Source organism: Balaenoptera borealis (genome assembly GCF_965194805.1).
Source record: "Balaenoptera borealis genome assembly, chromosome: 20".
NCBI classification, from domain to species: Eukaryota; Metazoa; Chordata; class Mammalia; order Artiodactyla; family Balaenopteridae; genus Balaenoptera; species Balaenoptera borealis.
The window spans coordinates 12,750,112-12,767,548 of NC_138879.1; the positions used below are offsets into that span (position 1 = coordinate 12,750,112).

At 55.2% G+C, this 17,437-nt stretch overlaps 2 protein-coding genes and 1 long non-coding RNA gene across 9 annotated transcripts; 2 read left to right on the forward strand and 1 right to left on the reverse strand.

Moving 5' to 3' along the window:
• Positions 1-7: 7 nt before the first annotated feature.
• On the forward strand, positions 8-8,606 carry HEXD (hexosaminidase D). Of its 3 annotated transcripts, XR_014238819.1 has the most exons (10): positions 8-2,687; positions 3,816-3,999; positions 4,838-4,909; positions 5,040-5,235; positions 6,014-6,096; positions 7,099-7,177; positions 7,253-7,354; positions 7,540-7,629; positions 8,001-8,144; positions 8,236-8,374. XR_014238819.1 is itself a non-coding variant. In XM_082374240.1 (9 exons), the coding sequence occupies exons 1-9, from the start codon at positions 2,340-2,342 to the stop codon at positions 8,420-8,422; spliced, it is 1,290 nt and encodes a 429-aa protein (XP_082230366.1). In that variant the 5' UTR covers positions 8-2,339; the 3' UTR covers positions 8,423-8,606. The 3 variants fall into 3 exon arrangements, 2 of the variants coding, with proteins under 2 accessions (XP_082230366.1, XP_082230365.1); XM_082374240.1 differs by lacking the exon at positions 8,001-8,144 and having other exon boundaries at positions 8-2,636; positions 8,236-8,606; XM_082374239.1 differs by lacking the exon at positions 8,001-8,144 and having other exon boundaries at positions 10-2,687; positions 8,236-8,606.
• On the reverse strand, positions 8,578-14,913 carry CYBC1 (cytochrome b-245 chaperone 1). Of its 5 annotated transcripts, XM_082374302.1 has the most exons (8): positions 14,800-14,889; positions 14,206-14,424; positions 13,624-13,751; positions 12,747-12,788; positions 12,071-12,144; positions 11,387-11,483; positions 10,621-10,765; positions 8,578-10,166 (listed from the first exon to the last, which is right to left on the reverse strand). In XM_082374302.1, exons 3-8 carry the CDS (start codon positions 13,706-13,708, stop codon positions 10,046-10,048), a joined length of 564 nt encoding a protein of 187 aa, XP_082230428.1. In that variant the 5' UTR covers positions 13,709-13,751; positions 14,206-14,424; positions 14,800-14,889; the 3' UTR covers positions 8,578-10,045. The 5 variants fall into 5 exon arrangements, with proteins under 5 accessions (XP_082230428.1, XP_082230429.1, XP_082230430.1 ...); XM_082374303.1 differs by lacking the exon at positions 14,206-14,424 and having other exon boundaries at positions 14,800-14,913; XM_082374304.1 differs by lacking the exon at positions 12,747-12,788.
• Positions 14,914-15,006: 93 nt separating this feature from the next.
• LOC309619246 lies at positions 15,007-17,277 on the forward strand. Its single transcript, XR_014238826.1, has 3 exons — positions 15,007-15,141; positions 15,705-16,242; positions 17,111-17,277. It is a non-coding gene; the product is annotated as an uncharacterized lncRNA (long non-coding RNA).
• The last annotated feature ends 160 nt before the right edge of the window (positions 17,278-17,437 follow it).

Here is a 17,437-nt window from a genome sequence, read left to right on the forward strand (position 1 = left end):
ATGCTTTTGATGTCATTTCTAAGAACTCTGCCAATCACCAGGTGATGAAGATTTTTCCTGTTTTCCTCTAAAGTCTTACACTTGCACATTTTCCGTTTAGACTTATGATCCATTTGGGGTTAGTTTTTGTGTGAGGTGTGAGGTGGAGGTTCATTTTTCTTGCATGTAGTATGGCACTGCTTGACCAATGGTGCCAACACCATTTGTCAAAAAGACTGCTTTCTTTGAGATTTGGTATTGCCTTTGCACCTTTGTCAAAAATCAATTGACCACATTTGTGAGAATCTATTTCGAGACCGTATTCTGTTCCATTGATCTATGTGTTATCCCTTTGTCTATCCCACATTATCTTCATTGTTATAGCTTTATTGTAAGTCTTAAAATCAGGTAGTGAGATTCCTCCAACTTTATTCTTTTTCAGAATTATTCTGGCTATTCTACTTCCTTTGCCTCTTCATATGTATTTTAGATTCAGTTTCTCTATGTATCTACAAGAAACCTTGCTGGGATTTTGATTGGGATTGTGTTAAATCTGTAAATCAGTTTTGGCGGAAAATTACCTCTTTACTGTGTTGAGTTTCCCAAACCACGAACGTCGTATGTCAGCCATTAATTGTGTTATTCCCCTAAATGTGCCTTTTAGGTTATGATGTGTCCAGGTTTGGGTTTCTTTGCCTTTATCTTCCTTGGAGTTTGATGAGCTTCTTCACTTTTGTGAAGTTTGGGGCCATTTCTTCATGTTTTTTTCTGTCGCCTTCTTTTGGGACTCCTTTGCTCATGCGTTGGTAGCTCGGATGTTGCCCTATGGTCTCTGAGGCTCTGTTCATTTTCTTGTACCTTTCCTCGGTTACTCAGATTGAATAATTTCTGTTGATCTTCTGTTCCAATCACTGACTCTTCTGACATTTCAAATCTGCTGCTGGGCCCATTGAATGGATTTGTCTTTTTCCACACTGCGTGGCTTGCAAGATCTTAGTTCCTCGACCAGGGATTGAACCTGGGCCCTCGGCAGTGAAAGCTCAGAGTCCTAACCACTGGGCAACCAGGGAATTCCCCCTGAATGGATTTTTAATTTCCCTTATTGTAAATAGTTTCCTTTAATTCTTTTTTTTTAATTTTTAAAAAATTAATTCATTCATTCATTTATTTTTGGCACGTTGGGTCTTTGTTGCTGCACGCAGGCTTTCTCTAGTTGCGGTGAGCGGGGGCTACTCTTCATTGTGGTGCGGGGGCTTCTCATTGCAGTGGCTTCTCGTTGCAGAGCACGGGCTCTAGAGCACAGGCTCAGTAGTTGTGGCACATGGGCTTAGTCGCTCCGCGGCATGTGGGATCTTCCTGGACCAGGGATCGAACCCGTGTCCCCTGCATTGGCAGGCGGATTCCTAACCGCAGCGCCAGGGAAGCCCTTCCTTTAATTCTTGGAACATATTCGTAATAGTTTCTTTGAGATAATTGTCTGATAAATCCAACATCTAGGCCCACTCAGCATCAGTTTCCATAGAATTGTTTTTTCTTTGAGTCTGGGTCCCACATTCCAGTTATTTGCATGTCTCAATTTTTGGTTGAAAACTGGACATTTCAGATCATATGTTATAGCAAGTCTGACTTTTCCCCCCATGGGTAGGTGTAAGTTGCCTGGATTTAATCTGTCTCCCCAGCTGTGTGTGGTCACGGATGCCTCTTGTTTTTGTATTCTTGTTTTTGGTTTTTGCCCTAGGGGGTCACTCTTCGGTCTTCACAGCTGATGATTCCGCAGGGTTTGGGTGGTGGTTGTGCCCGAGCCCATAAGGCCCCCCCTTGTGCCACAAGGATTGGGGGGCCACACTCAGGGTTCAGGCAGTTCTCAGTCTGCCGCGGCTTCTGCTTTCCACCCAGCCTGCTCGGGCCCCTGGGTGTGTGTGGCCCCAGCCAGCCGGTGTGTAAGGAGAACATGTGTCACCTCTGTCGCCCTATGGGGACCGCAGAATTCAGAACAGTTTGCCACTTTTACTGACTGGTCCCCAAAGGCCGGGTTTACCCACAGCCAGCCATTGTGGGGGGTGGGAGCACCTAGGCAGAAGCTGCAGAATCTGTTTTTACCCAAAGTTATGGCAGCCTTTCATGAACACGCATTTCCCAATTTGTTGTTCACCTTTGGTTGGTTTCTGGAGCCCTAAAACGGTCATTTTGGACAAATCATTCCACTTTGTACTTGTTTTGGGGAGAGGATTTGCCAGCCCCTTCACTTGAGCAAGAAGTCCACCCGTGTGTAGTTCTGTTGTGAAGGGAAGCTGTCTTTTCCGTTTTCTCATTCAGCCCAGTCAGAGTTGGAAGGGAGAAGGGCTGTTGACCAAGCAGCCATGTTGCTCAGAGACCCGCCCACTTGGCACCCTGGCTCTGGTCCGCAGTGCAGCCCTGCCGGCCCCTCCGGGGACTCTAATAGACGTGAGGCCATCAGGACTCAGAGGCAGGAGCCGGACTTCGGGGAGCTCGGGGACAAGCTCCTCCCCAGGGTCACCAGCTTTCCTGTTGTCTCCCCACAGTTTGTGCTAAAGCATGAGGCTCTCGCTCACCTCCGGGAAGTGGCACTTTTCCCCAACACCCTGAATCCCCACAAGGCGGAGTCCCTGGCACTGGTTGGAGCCATGATTGACCAGGTGATGGCACTGCACCCGGGCGCCCGGTGGCTCCACATCGGCTGTGACGAGGTGGGTGCCTTGCCTTGCCTTGCCAGCAGGCGGCTCCCCCAGCTCTGCAGCAGCCCCTTTTCTTCACCTCAAGGTCACCTTCTCCCACCTCGTGGGTTCTTCTCTTAAATAGAAAAGTAGTTCCGAGGATAAAGGAGTGCTGGCCGAGGAGATGTCCCCAGTGAGGGCCTTGGTCCCAGCTGACGGGTGATCTCGCGCCGGCGAACCTGCCAAGCCAAGCAGGGTGCAGTGGGGTGCAGGCACCCACAGGACAGCAGCAGAGCAGCCCCTGGTTACGGCACATTCACGTCCTCGGGGTCAGTGTGGCCATGAGTTTGAGCCGGTTCCTTTCTTCCAATTGAAGAAGTGCAGTTTTGGACTGTGGGAGAAAGGAAATACCACTTTAGGGCCGTGGAGCACTGGCTGGAAAGGTGGTTCCCGGGGGTGCCCTCCTTGTCCTTGAGAAACACAGTGGCCAGGAAGATACCGAGCCACCGAGCACAGTGACCCAAAGGCCTCTGCTCGTCTGAGCTTGGGCATCTGAGATAGGATGGTGGTTTGTAGACATTTTACCCCAGAGTTTGATCCTCTTCTTCAAAAAAAATCTCTTTTTTTGTAGTAAAATACACATAACATAAAATTTACCGCTGTAACCACTTTAAAGTGAATAATCCAGTAACTTTTAAGTCATTCTCAGTGTTGTGCAGCCCTCCCCCCGGCTACTGCAGGACCTCTCATCTCCCCGCCCCCCTGTCTTCCGCCCCTGCATCTATCAGTCTCCTTTCCATTTCTGTGTTGCCCCCTAAGCACCCCATAAACGGAGTCCTGCCCCGTGCGTGGGCTTCTCTCACTGGGCACCTTCTCCAGCGTGGCTGAGTGACGTTCCAGCGTGTGGATGGGCCACGCTCTGTTTATCCATCTTGTGTTGTTGGACGTCTGGTTATTTCCACCTTCTGGCTGCTGTGGAGCCCCTGTGCCCAGGCTCAAGGGAGTCTTGAGTCGAGGTTCGGGTCTCGGTGCAGAAGGCAAGGGCACCCTTCACTGTCTCCTCCCCATGGGCAGCTGCCCCGAGAGTCTCCCAGGCCACAGCGTGAACCCGTGGGTGAGGATGGGTGGTCCTGGGGCAAACCCACCTGTGTCTCCTCCCAGGTCTACTACCTCGGAGAGGGTGAGGACTCAAGACAGTGGCTGCAGCAGGAGCCCAACACCAGAGCAGAGCTGTGTCTGTCCTACATGGAGGCGGTGGCCAGCCACGTGCAGGCCCAGCACCCCACCACGACGCCCCTGATGTGGGACGACATGCTGCGGGACATCCCCGAGGACCAGCTCTCAGGTCGGCCAGGCATGGCCCTGGGGGGCCGGCCAAGCTCCACAGGGCGCTTCCTGGTGCCACGAGGGAAGGAAGCCGAGCTACTCTGAGCCCCCGACTGTCAAGGAGAGACCGTGTAGTAGATCCGCACCAAAGCTAACTCCAGACCATCCTGTTAGGACCGTTTCTCATGTGAAAATGCCATTCCCCTAGAAGGCCTCCTGGAGTCTTGCCAGGAGTACTGTTGTGAGAGATCTGACCCAGAGAGCAGCACGAGGCCCCGAGGGGCGCTGGCCATCAAAAGGCGGGGGTGCGGGGCGGCAAGGGCCCCTGGTGGCACTTGAGAGCTTCCAGTGCTTCTAGGGGCCTCGGCCCCACACACCTGCACGGCCAGCCCTGCAGGGGCCTCTACTGAGGTTCACACCGGCTGGTGGAGGGAAGCAGTGGGCCCCCAGCCCTCCGGGGCCCAGCCTGCCTGAGGCTCTAGGTTGAGACAGGGAGGTCATGGCCCATGCTTCCGCAAGGCCCACCCAGGTGTCCTCGCTGCAGCCTCTACCACATGTGGCCACTTGGGTTTTAATTAATTACAATTAAGTCCACTTAGCGGTATGTTCCTATTGTACCTGGGCCGGCCCCGCGTGCAGACAGCATGTCCCCCTCGAGGGAGCTTTGGGACCACTGGCCTGGGGCTCACCCCTGGCAGCTCCAGCAGTGTCCAGTCACTTCCAAAGCCGGCTGGGCTTGTGGCTGCGGCATTTACAGCCAAAATCATAGCATAGTATTGAGTCTGTACTTAAATTCATTTTAACGCAAGAAGGGAGAGTTAGAGGGACACGCCCTCACAGCCTCTCTCCACCCCCAGCATCGAGGGTGCCGCAGCTGGTGGAGCCTGTGCTCTGGGACTACGGGGCCGACCTGGACGTCCACAGCAAGGGTCAGTACCAGAACAGAGCCCAGCGGTCATGGGCTCCTCCCGGTTTTCCACCCGGACGAGTGTGTGTTTCGGGCTTCCCGGCTGCACCTCCTCAGGGTCTGCCACTCACACCTCTCACTTGCTCACCCAGCGCTCCTCATGGAGAAATACCGGAAGAGCGGCTTCTCCTGGCTCTGGGCCGCCAGTGCCTTCAAGGGAGCCACGGGGGCAAGCCAGGCCCTGACCCCCATCGAGCACCACCTCAGAAACCACGTGCAGTGGCTGCAGGTGGCGGGCAGTGTGCCAGCGGACACGCTGCAGGGCATCGTCCTGACTGGCTGGCAGAGGTGAGGCCATGCAGGCCCCAGGGACGTTCTCGGGGCCGGCCTTTCCCGGGAGGGTCAAAGCGGTTCCCGTCACCTAGGACACACCGCCCTCCTCAGCCCATCCAGTCTGGGCCTCAGTCCTTCCCGCCATTCGGTCAAGGGGAAGCAGCCAGCCCTCTGAGGAGGGTGTGGAAGGACCAGCTGCACAAAACAAGCCACTTGGGGTCAAGCCCCTCACGCCACACTCTGCAGAGGGGACGCTGCTCGGGGTGTTCAGGGCCCTAGGGCACTGGCCCTCCTGGCCCATGCCCTGTCCGAACCACACGTCTCTGCATGTTCACCCCGCCCTGCCCCCCTGCCCGAGGTCATGTTGGGAGAGGCATGAGGACAGACTTCGGCTTGTTTAGGATTTCACACCATTTGAAAAGTAGAGCTACAGGTAAACCCCTGGTCCCAGGCAAGTCTTGGCCTCAGGTCCCATCCTGAGGGGGAGGCCAGGTGGCCCTGACACCAAGAGCAGGAGGCCCTGAACCCACAGGAGGTAGCAGGAGGCAGGGCTGACCCACTGGACCTCAGCCCTCACTCATAAAGCTGAGTCAGAGGTTAACTTAGGGATTTCAGGGTGGCAACCACAGAGCATTAAGCCCAGGCAGGTCACTCTGGGTGGGGTTCCTGCAAAGCCATGGAACCTTCTGGAAGCAGCGAACGCTCTGCAGAAGCTTCTAGATCCCTGTCCTGTCTCGCGGTGGCTCGTGTTTGAGCATCTGCTGTGCTGAGCGCCCCTCTCCCACGGACTTAGGTATGACCACTTCTCTGTGCTGTGCGAGCTGCTGCCCGTGGGAATCCCGTCCCTGGCTGTCTGTCTGCAGGTGCTTCTACATGGTATGGTCCCCTGCTCCTCCCAGGAAGCCTAGTGCCCGGGGCCCCCAACTGCCACCTCCTTGGGGCTGGACTGTGGTCTTCCAACCAGTGCAGGAGAGGGGAACACACCCATGGCCCCGGCTCAGCCACCCACCCACCCCACTGCAGCCCGGGTCTTTGAGCCTAAACCAGGACACAGACCAGGAAGTTAGGGGGACGTGCCCCGCAGGCACAGTGAACCCACAAGAAAATTCATCATGGATAGGGTGCAGGAGAGGGCCCACCTTCGCTGCATAAATAGCCTGAATGCCCAGTGCTGGTGGGTGTGGCCCCAGAGGGGCAGCTCCCTCACTTCTGGTTCTCGAGGGAGCAGCCAGGTGTGGGCATAGGTGCTTAGAGACAGAGGAGACCAGCAGGCAAGGTTGGTGACGAGGCCCTGGTTACATGAACTGCATATTATACGGGACCAGGTGGGAATTTAAGTAGCAACGTATGTGGTGTTGGCACAGAAAAACGTCAAGGTGGTTGAGGAAAGTGAGGACTGAAAAATAAACACACTTTGTATTGTGCTGAGCTACAGGGAGGTGGAAGGACAGATACTGGGACTCTGGCTTATCCTTTTTTGAAGTGTCAGTTCTGAACTCTTTGGGGAAAGGTAGAGACAACAGAGCAGATGCCTGTGCTAATAGGAGCGCGTTGGCCTTGGCACCCCTTCCCCAGGAGGCAGGCAGCACAGAGCCTCCAGCATGTCCTCACCTCCCTACCAGGCTGCAGTAGCCTTGGGCTAACCCATCCCTGAGGTCAGCATGTGCCCAGCTGGGCCTGGCCGGCAGTCCTTCTCAGTTGCTTTGCCCACCACCCATGCCTGAGGTCAGCATGTGCCCAGCTGGGCCTGGCCGGCAGTCCTTCTCAGTTGCTTTGCCCACCACCCATGCCTGAGGGCCAGGAGGTCCAGCCAGCACAGAGTCCAGGCCACCTCCTCCTCCAGAGGCCCCTCCAACCTCCGTCTGTGGTTGGTTTTAGGAGGCTTTGCCGAAAACGTTAAAGCAAGAGTGGAGAACTTTCTTGGGACTTCGAGCTTGGAAGCAACGGATTTCAGGAGGTAACACCCTCACCCCCAGCCCTGCCTGTCCCCCCATATTTGGATGCATCCTCAGCACAGCGGCTCCCTGTGCAGTGAGAGGGCCGGCTCCTTCCCTGGCAGCGACATCTTGAACCTCATCACACAAGTCAGCCTCCATCTGTGCAGCTCTGTGGATGCGCTGCTGGAGAGGGACAGGTGAGTGGGCAGGGGAGTGACCCCCCCACCCGGCAGGGTGAGGGCCAGCCAATCCTGCAAGACTTTCTGGGCGGAAAACAACTTTTTAAAATTTCTACCAGATTTTCAAAGGTCTTATTTTACAACCACCGAGTCTGCCTTATGAGCCACAGCGTGCCTACCTATGTGTGTGGATTTGCCCCCAGGTATGTAACCGGCTGGTTCAGCCCCTACCATCGCAGACGGAAGTTCATCCACCCCGTCATGATCCAGCACATCCAGCCCCAGGCACTCAGGTAGCCCACACCCCTCCCAGCCGTGCCCATCCCCAAGGCTGCCCACCCTCTACTGCATGCTGGCAGCTTTCCGGACAAGCTTTCTAGGTATTGCAGCCGTGGATTCCTAGGTGACTCAACCGAATCAGCTGTGCCTTTAGGCTTTAGAGAAGCTGGGGCGTTCCTGCCTGAGAGGGTGAGGGTCACCAGATGCCCTGAGCAGGGTCCAGGGCTCACCATAGAACCAGACTGCCTAGGGCTGATCCTGGCCCTGCAGCTGCATGTGTCACCATGGGGACAGGGTCCCAGCCAGCCCTCCCCAGTGCTCTCCTGGCTCTGAGGCCAACACAGACTGTCCCTACTGAGTATAAGATGCAGTCAACTGTCAACAGGTTCATGCACCAAGAAAAACCCTGCCAGCCAGTTGTGAAGTGCCTTCTAGTTTCAGAGGTCAAACTGTGACAGTCATTCACTTATTCCCAACAACCCTATGAGGCTGGTGCTAACGGCCCTGTTCTATGGATGAGTAAACTGAGGTACGGGATGTACTGACCCGTGGGGTTCTGGAGGCCATGAGGTCTGCCCCAGGGCCCTCGCCAGGCAGGCTCACTGCCTCCTGGTCTTCAGTCTCCTGGCCAGGTGGAGCGTTCTCGTGGGGGAGCTGGAGGCTGCCCTGCAGCGTGTCTTCTACCCAGACGCGGTGGAGGAGTGGCTGGAGGAGAACGTGCGCCCCAGCCTGTGGCGGCTGCAGGCTCTGCTGCAGGATCTGGGTGAGGCAGCCGGCGCCAGGCCTGACTCGGGTCAGGACCCCTGAGGGGAGGGGGCCAAGCTCAGGCTGTCGGCCTCCCTGCACCCCCATCCAGCTGCACCCAGCCCCACGTGCGCCTCCTGAGCCCTGGGCAGCCATGCCAGCAGACAGCGCCCACAGAAACAAGAGTAAACATGGAAGGAAAAGACACTCTGGGCCTATGCAGTGATCAGCATTAGAACTTTAATTCTTTCAAAATAAAAAGGAGAGTGGAAGCCAGAAATCTGAAAGACTTAGTTACTGGCCCTCACGATGGTCTGGAGACCCTCCTCGTCCAACCCAGCCCTGGGAGAGGGGAGCTGGCCAAACGCCCTCCCTCCTCCAGCCCAGGGGCAAACACACAAGAAACCAACCATAGCTGTTTCACACCTTTTAAGAAAAAAGTATTTCAGGTTTAACCATTTAGAAACCTAACTTTGGCATGTTTAAATGACCTTGTGCCCAAACTAAGGGCTGGCTGGCGGCCACCACTGATAAGGGAGAGGATCTCATTTCTCTGGAGTTCCCTGGAAGTTGCTGTCTCTCACCCAGGCAGCCTCAGAACCCCTGATCCATGCAGCCGTTCCCAGGTGCACAGCCTCATGGGTCCCTCACTCAGAGGTGCTCTGGGCACATGCTGTACCTCGGAGGAGCCTAGGTTCAGAGAAAGCAGGAGAAAACCAATAGTGCAGTTGAGGGTCAGTGTGGCTGGCACCCAGACTCCACGAGGGTGGCTGCAGCTAGCTGCTCAGGCGCTGCTGAGGGGCAGCCATAAGCCCAGCGATTCTGGGCCCAAACACACAAGCCCAGCGCCAGAGTGCGAGAGAAGCTGGGAATCTGGGTTCTGAGGGATGGGTCCAGGTTTTTAAATGCTGCACGAGGCTAGAAGAGAGAACTTCTGCCTACACTGGGGGCAGGGGCAGGAGGTTATCCTCTCTGTGAGAGCCCGGCTGCAATCCTGGTTGGACTCGAGATGAGCCACCTGAGTGGACAGCGGTCTGGGGGCTGTGGAAGCCTCAGGAGTGGCTGCAGCACACCACCCAGGTGTGCCCCTTGGCGTCCACCCTGAGCCCCGGCAGCTCCGCAGGCAAGCACCTCACTTCTGACCACTGAGGACGTCCTGCTGCGGGGAGGGACGGGCATGGGGAGCAGGGCAGGAGATGGGATTCCTGGGGATGACGTGTGGCAGCAGCATCCTCAGAGCCTAACCCAGCTGCTGGCCCTGCACTGGCCCGCTGGCACCTCACCGCAACCCTCAGGACCTGGTCCTGGTGAACCTCCCAACCCAAAGAGCTCAGCCCTGGCCCTCACACCCTGGGACCCTGGGTGTTCTTGCTTCCCACTTCAGAGGCCTTGAGCCCCACACGGCTAGCACGTCTGGCCTGTCCACACCAGGCCACTGCCCCAGCGGGCTGTCTGATTCCAGGAAGAGACAGATCTGAGGCCTATGCCCTCTCTGGACCCCTCGGAGCCTGCAGAGAAGGTCCCACTGTGGTTTTGCTCAGAGGACAGAAGCAAGCAGCAGGAACGGCTGAGGGTCCTGCCCTGGGGCTTCCAGGGACACAGCCAGGAGCTGAGGAGGAGGATTTGTAGGTGGCCCATCAGTCCTGCTGGGGCCCGACCAGAACCAAGGCGGGGGTCCCGTGGAGGTCAGCTCTGGTCCCCGAGGCCATCGACCTCACTGTCACTGCTCTGAGACAGCTCCACGGGACTCTCAAGGCAGTGCAGCTCCAGGAAAGTAGTGATGAGCTTGGCGATGGCTTCCACGTCACTGGTCCAGACCGGCACCGGGAGGAAGGGTGGGTTATTGTGACAGAGGTACTGGCCACCCCGCAGCAGCCACAAGACCATACCAGTCTCACCCCAGGTATCTACCTCCAGGGTAACCCACTAGGACCCAGCACCTTCAGTCCTGATCCCCACCCTCACCTGACACTAGCCCAGTCCTCTATGCCCACCAGGGACCCCTGACGTCCCCATCCCCTCTCTGTCCCTGTGGGGACCCCTGACCTCCCCCTAGTGGGTGGTGGCAGGCCTGGCCCCCCGGCCTCACCTCCTCCCCCACATTCCTGAGGCCTCTCTCCATGCCCTGCCGTGCTGGGCAGTCCCTGGGGAGGACCACCTGACTGGGGGGGAGGACCACCTGACTGGGGGGGAGGACCACCTGACTGGGGGGGAGGGGGAGGGGCAGCCCTGGCCAATCAAGTCACCCGTCTTCAGCTTACCTGCGGTGGCCCATTACAGCACTCTGCGTGAGGGGGTGGGAGAAGCCCGTGGCGAACCGAAGCACCACCACATAGCCCTTCCCGAAGTACCGGACCTTCTCCTCCTCCACGTTCACGTCCCGGATGTCACTGAGCAGGACCACCACTGTGGGCAGGGCCCTGTCAGTGGCCGTGTCCCCCACCCACCCTGCCCCTCCCACCTGGGTGCTGGCACAGTTGCTTCGGGGCCACGATGCAGAGGATCACATCACGCTTGTCATGAAGCAGAGAGCACGTGTCACGCCATGTCTGAGGCTGGGCCCCAGAGGATGCCGAGACCCTGACCTTAGATGTCACAGGTCAGTGACCGCAGTGCAGGGTTGTGTGGCTGCTGGTTAATGTCCAGTCTGGGTGAGAAGGAATGTCCAGCAGGCCCACCGTTGCCTTGAAAAGCCCACCCCTTCTCTCAGTCTAACATGTCAGGGGGCGGCTAAGCACAGTGCTGCCCAGCTTTCTGCTTCATTTTCCCCAACTGCTGGAAAATGCCTTCCTGGTTTCTAGCGGCCAGTCACTAAGCTGGGGGCTGCCCAGCAATTTCCTTTGGGCCAGGGCACATCTGGGGTACACAGCGTCCACGAGGCAGGACACAACTCTGGTCACTGAGTGGCCAGCTTGGACGCAGCCCGTTTCCAGGCCTCAAGCCTGCTCCCTGCCATCACACACAGACGCTCGCCGCCCTCCGTCCATCCCAGAGTAACCTGTGTCCTGTTCACTCCCCACGCCTCACCTTGATCATGGCCTGCTCTGCGGAGAGTCAGCAGCTTCCTATACAAGCTGAACGTCTTCAGCACGACCTTCCCGGTGCTCTTATTGAAGATGGCCTCCTAGAACACCAGACACAAGGCAGTCACCTGGCTGCTAGCCTGTGAGCCAGCCCAACACACACAGACTTGCCGACTGTGTCCCCACCCTCACCAGAGCAGACACTCAAGGAGGCAGCCCCTCTTCCTTCCAATCCCAGTCAGAACCCCAAACCCCTGCAACCTGATCCCTCCAGGGGCTGGGGTGTGAAAAGCAGGAGCCTCTCCTCTCCGCACTCAAGAGAAGCAAGCACAGTGGGCAAGGTCATCAAACGAGGGAATGGAGATCGGCAGTCAGAGAGCAATACTGGGGCCAGGTGACCCAAAGGACACGTGAAGAGGGACAAAAGGGAGGCGAGGGAGGTGGCCTTGCCCTTCTATTCTAGGAGAACTTCTGGGAGAACAACAGCTTTAGAGGATTCCTTCGCCTAGGGATGGTCATAGACAGGCAATGTCCAGAGGACAAGTCCTGCTATCCAGAAACCACTAAGCTCAAGTTTCAGGATGGAGCAGGGCATTAGGCCCCTGGAGCCTTTTTTCCTACTTTGATTCGCACTGCAGGGAAGCCCAGGAGCCCAAAAGCCTGGGCACCCTTCCTGCACTGGCCTCACCTCCCAGTCCTCCAGGTTCTGCACGGCCACGAATAGACAGCCCGTGACATAGAAGAGCTTCCAGCCCAGACTATCTGGGGAGCAAACAAAGGAAACAATCAGGCGAGGGAAGGCAGCAGAGGGGCGAAGGCCAACGTGCCCAGAGACGGTGCCCCCTCCCCAGCACAGCTGCTTCCCAGACCGAGGGCAGGAGTGGCACCTGGGGGCCTGGCTTGCTGCCCATGCCTGCAAGGACACCCCACCCCCGCCATGGCCACCTAGCACTGCGGGCCCTGTCACTTGGGACAGGACGTGCTCCACCAGTTCTGCCCTCACTCTCCCCCTGGGTGTCTACTCGTGATGACAATCACAGCATGGTGAGTGAGAGCAGAAAGGTGGGAACGCTTACAGGGAGCCGCTGAAAGCACGGATCATCCCCGCAACAGAACACGAGGCAGACACAAGAGTGCCTTTCTGAAGAATATTTTATGATATATGAAAATGCTGAAGATATAAGTGAAAAACGTAAGGTGCGGGGGACACACCAGCACATGGAAGTGGGCCACATCCGCAAACAATTTAGAGGCAGAGGCAGTCCCCAAAGCCATGCCCTGGCAGATTACAAATGATGGGCTTTCCTTTTTTCCCTCTTCCAATCAGCTGAGGAAGTTCCTGGGGGGCAGATAATGCATCTCACCTCCACTGTAGTAGGCAGCAGCCAGGCCAATCGACAAGATTCCTGCGAGGAGAAAGCAGGTACCTTCCCATTGGGCCACCACCAGCCCAGAGCCCAACTCCTCCCAGGACCCACAGACCCAGGTAAGCAGGCCCTTCCCATTGCCAGGGATGGCTGAGTGCAGGGAGCAGGGGGCAAGAAGACCACCAGGCTCAGAAGTGGGGGAAACAACCGGGAAGTCTGTTCAGAAGAATGTTCTACACCAGTCACAGTATTCACTGGACACATGTCTATGTGAGGTTACAGAGCTGACGGGGGAACCAGAAAGAGGAACCTGATGTGGGTTTTACCCACTGATAGCACATTGTGTGGAATGAAGACAAGAGTGAAGGTAAAGAATCACAACCCGGCACATGAGACAAATCAGGCAGAGTCCTGGGAAAGAAGGCCCAGAGCCAGGCTGCTGAAGGCACAGCAGCATCTCCCCACACACCTAGGTTCCAATCAACATGGTGCAGCTGCCCAGGGAGTGCAGGGCCCTCCAACGGGTACTGACAGGGATGGAGGCCAGGGCCCCCGCCGCCTTACTCCTCACTGTCTCCATCATGTAGGCCCTGACATAAATCAGATACCTGGGACTGGGTGTATGAAAACAAGCAAAAGGGGAAGTACGGGGACCTCAGAAGAGCATGCAGAGTATTAACCAAAGGATGTTAAATGGTGAAAAAAGACAAGACAGACACACATCATCTGTAAAAGCACACGTAGAGGATAAAAGTTGGAAAGGCACAATAGTTGCTATATCTTGGGGTAGTAGAACCACGGAAAAATTTAGTTTAATTTTCATCCTTTTTTAAAGTTAGATTTTTAACTTGAGAAGAAATATGAACATCCTTACCAACCAGCAGGGACCAGGACCTGATGCCTGGAGCCCTCTTCAGATGGAGGCAGGAACTGGTGCGTGTCTCCACCTGCATATACATCCTTGGAACGTGCTGCCACCACTTTCAACAGGAGACCGGGGGGCTGGGGAAGGGCAGATAGACAGCTGGAGCCCTCGAGCCACTGCCAACAGACAAGAACCCAGCTCCTCTCCAGAACAGGAAGCCAGGCTGCCCACTAGCAAGGCCCACACAGGCTCAGGAACCACTCAGCCCGTGCTGACTGCAGTCTCTGTGGTCGGGCAAGTCACTTAATCCCCCCAGAGACCTGTAAGGAAGGTTCTTCTCTGCTCAGTTGTAATGGTTGCATTGGGGCTTTGTCCCCTGCTCCGACTCACAAAGCATCAACAAACACTTGATCATCACCTGCTCCCTTCCTACCTGGAAACCTCAGTCTCTTGGAAACCGTTAGCCCCCAGCAGGCTTCAAACTTCCAGCACCCTACCGGAACCTACCAGAACACCCTCATTTCCCTGTGCTGGCCTCTGAAAAAGGGAACTGAAAGTCTCATCATGGTTTGAGTCTGTATTGGCACTGACCGAAAAAGCCAGCTCTGTGGTCTCCTACAGCTGCCAAGAAGAACAGTCTGCACCCAGCAGAGGGAGCGGAGGGTCCGGAGAGTCCAGAGCACCGGTTTAATGAACGAGTCAGCAAAGGGGATTGATCTTCCACACGTGGAGAATTCTGCCCTGCACGCTACAATACGCTCGAATTGCTGGCTCCAGGGACCCCGTTCTGGGTAGCTTTTCAGATATTCCCTGTGAAGTCAAGTCAAATTTCTGACAACAAATAGTTAATTCAGTTCACACAAACAAAGCCAGGATCCTGGGACATCACCGGCTCCTTCCCCTGACATGCCTCATCTGTCTCCACGCGCGACTCAGCCGCCCGCGGGGCGAGATCACGCCTGTCACCGGCACAAGCCACCCTAGACACGCCCCGCTGACCCCTGCGGCCACACCGGGCGCCCCGCCCGGCTCGCACGCCGCCAGGCCTCCGGGGCATTGAGCCGGGCCGGGTACCGAGACCGCGCTCCCGGCAGGACCCCGGCTGCGTGAGCCGGCCCCCCAGCCCACCCCGCACCTCCCACCCGCGACGGCGGCACGGCCCGGGCGTCCACCGCGGACACTAACCTGCGGGCGCGCGCGCGGGCGCGGACGCGGACGCGGGGAAAGGCCGGACCTCTAGGCTTCAGTACCCGCCGGCCTCCGACTTCCGGAGCTGGGGGCTATGTCGGCTGACTTCCGGACCCGCGGGGGCGGATGGGACAGCTGACTTCCGGACCGGCGGGCGGGCGGGCGGACGCTAACTTCTGAGCCCCATTCGGCCTTCGAGGTGGGAGAACGGGCGGGGCTACAACGGGAGGTTGCCTACGGAGCAGCAGAGGCGGCCGCGTGGTGTGGTGTGCGCGCCCGGGCTCTGAGCAGATAGCGTTTGGGGTCACAACCTTTAGAAAGTCCGCAAAGGAAGGTGAGGTGAGTTGTACCACGAAACATCCGCTTAGGATGGTGAGAAAACGTGAAGTACGTAGTTAACCTCACAACAGATACGTACGAACATTATGGTAGATTCTGTAAAAACTTTAATAAGAAATATTAAAGTAGAACTAAGATATTTGTTCATGGACTGGAAAATTATTGTAAAAATGTAAATTCTCCGAACGTGATCTGCAGATTCAATTGCGAACCCAGTAAGAATATCAACAGGTTAAAAAACTAAATCTGAACAATGCTGCAAGGCACAGTGGAGGAGGGTAGGGGAAAACCAGAGATCCTTGACCCCCAAAAAACTCAGTGTAGCTGGGGAAACTGAACATTCACATGTTCGTGATGGCAGTTTTTCTGCTGCTCAGAAGCTTGCCCCAGTGTCTGGGAAGGAGGATTGTAGTAGGAGAGACAGTTTTCTCCAAGAAAATCTTGAATGGCCGCTTCGGTGGCCTCCCTGCTCCACTCTCCACCAACTCACTCAGCACCTGTCCCCACAGCCCCCACATGAGGCCCCAAGCAGGACCCTGACTTGCCTTTCTATTTTCCACCAGATGGAGAAGGACACTACAGGAGAGCCTCCACCACACGGCCACTGCCTGCTTCAGTGACCTCCAAACTGGGATGGTCAAGATGATCTGTGAAGTGCTAGAAAAACGTACTAGAGCTTGTATTCCTACTTATTTTATGTTTTTATATCTATTGTCATGTGTCTTATAATTTACATAAGATTAATACACAGTGCAAATTACCTTATAAAGAAATATACATACATAGATATGCATAACCCTAGATGTTTTATCAATATAGGCACAATGTCAAAAATTTGGAGATGACTTTTCTATTTTACCAGTCTCCATATACTCTCCGCCTGTGGTTCAGAATCACCTGGTGGGTTTGTTGAAACACAGACTGTTGGACCTGTTCCCAGCAGTGGATGGGGCCTGAAATGTACATGTGCTGCTGCTCTGGGAACCACACTCAGAGAACTTATGCTCTAAGCTGGAACAGAAGAAGGTTCTGCCTGAATGTGGCAGGTTTCCTGACCTGATGCCTCAGCTCACATTCCATCTTCTTGAAATGCCTTCTCGGGTAAGATCCCACACCATCTTGAAGGTCCATTTGAATTGGTTAGCACCTCCTTTAAGTCCCTCTTGCTTGGTGCAGCTGAAAGTGATCTTAATTCCTTAGGACTTAGGGAGAACTGAGTTGATACCCAGAAAATTCTACTTTGCATTACAGTTATTTGCATAATTTCACCTTTTGTACTAGAGTACAAGCCATTTAAAAATGAAGCCTACACTAGCTTTCTACTAATGTTAAATGAGTGAACAAATGATGTCTGATTTGGTTACAATCCTGCTGAATACTGATAAGAGCAAAAGTCTGGAAATAAATACAAAATCCATAAATAGGGGACTGAGTAAAATCTGCATATTTTGCCAGTTATCAATGCATTATATCTCTGTTCTAAATTCAGACTTCATTGCCTGTTCTATGAAAATGCATCTGAGCCCTTATTTTGTTCTGTGCTCTCTAGCATGATATTAAGCTTTGTCAGTAGAGGGTGCTGGAGACACTTGGAGGAAGAGTTTCCTTTCCTGGTTCTGGTTCTGTTGTGCTGGATCCACAGGCTCCTGCAGTGCACAGGGCTTCTCCAGTGTCCAGCTTTTACAACACACACTGGCCAACTGCACCCAGCATCCACCACCTTCCCCAGCAACCCCTAAGTGGTTTTGTAGCAGAGTGCCTCCAGTGAGACTGATGTCAGGTTTGAAGTAAGAAATGTACAGGGAAATGTATTAAAAAGCAAAGAGACTGGGCTTCCCTGGTGGCGCAGTGGTTAGGAATCCGCCTGCCAATGCGGGGGACATGGGTTCGATCCCTGGTCCTGGAAGATCCCACATGCCGCGGAGCAGCTAAGCCCATGCGCCACAACTGCTGAGCCTGTACTCTACAGCCCGTGCTCTGCAGCAAGAGTAGCCACCGCAATGAGAAGCCCGCGCACCGCAATGAAGGGTAGCCCCCACTCGCGGCAACTAGAGAAGGCCCGCGCACAGCAACGAAGACCCAACGCAGCCAAAAATAAATAAATAAAATAAATAAATTTATTTTAAAAAAAGCAAAGAGACTATTAATGTCTTGTCAGAAGAATTCAACAGCATAATCAAATAGTGGATAAGAGGAATTTCTCATTATGGAAGTAGTCCTGCTAATAAGTGAAGAAGAAATGATAGGAGTAAAACATCACCCTAATGAGGCTTCCCTGATGGCGCAGTGGTTAAGA

What these genes read in the sequence shown, in the direction of transcription:
- HEXD (XM_082374239.1), top strand. Translation starts at nt 2,340, where the DNA reads ATGTTGCTCAGAGACCCGCCCACTTGGCACCCTGGCTCTGGTCCGCAG. An exon ending in TCTGCAGGTGCTTCTACATG is followed by an intron (nt 6,097 to 7,098) that starts GTATGGTCCCCT and finishes GGTTGGTTTTAG; the next exon opens with GAGGCTTTGCCGAAAACGTT. An exon ending in GAAGCAACGGATTTCAGGAG is followed by an intron (nt 7,178 to 7,252) that starts GTAACACCCTCA and finishes CTCCCTGTGCAG; the next exon opens with TGAGAGGGCCGGCTCCTTCC.
- CYBC1 (XM_082374303.1), bottom strand. Translation starts at nt 13,708, where the DNA reads ATGTATATGCAGGTGGAGACACGCACCAGTTCCTGCCTCCATCTGAAG. An exon ending in GTCCTGGTCCCTGCTGGTTG is followed by an intron (nt 12,789 to 13,623) that starts GTAAGGATGTTC and finishes TTCTCCTCGCAG; the next exon opens with GAATCTTGTCGATTGGCCTG. An exon ending in GCTGTAATGGGCCACCGCAG is followed by an intron (nt 10,167 to 10,620) that starts GTAAGCTGAAGA and finishes GGTCTGGACCAG; the next exon opens with TGACGTGGAAGCCATCGCCA.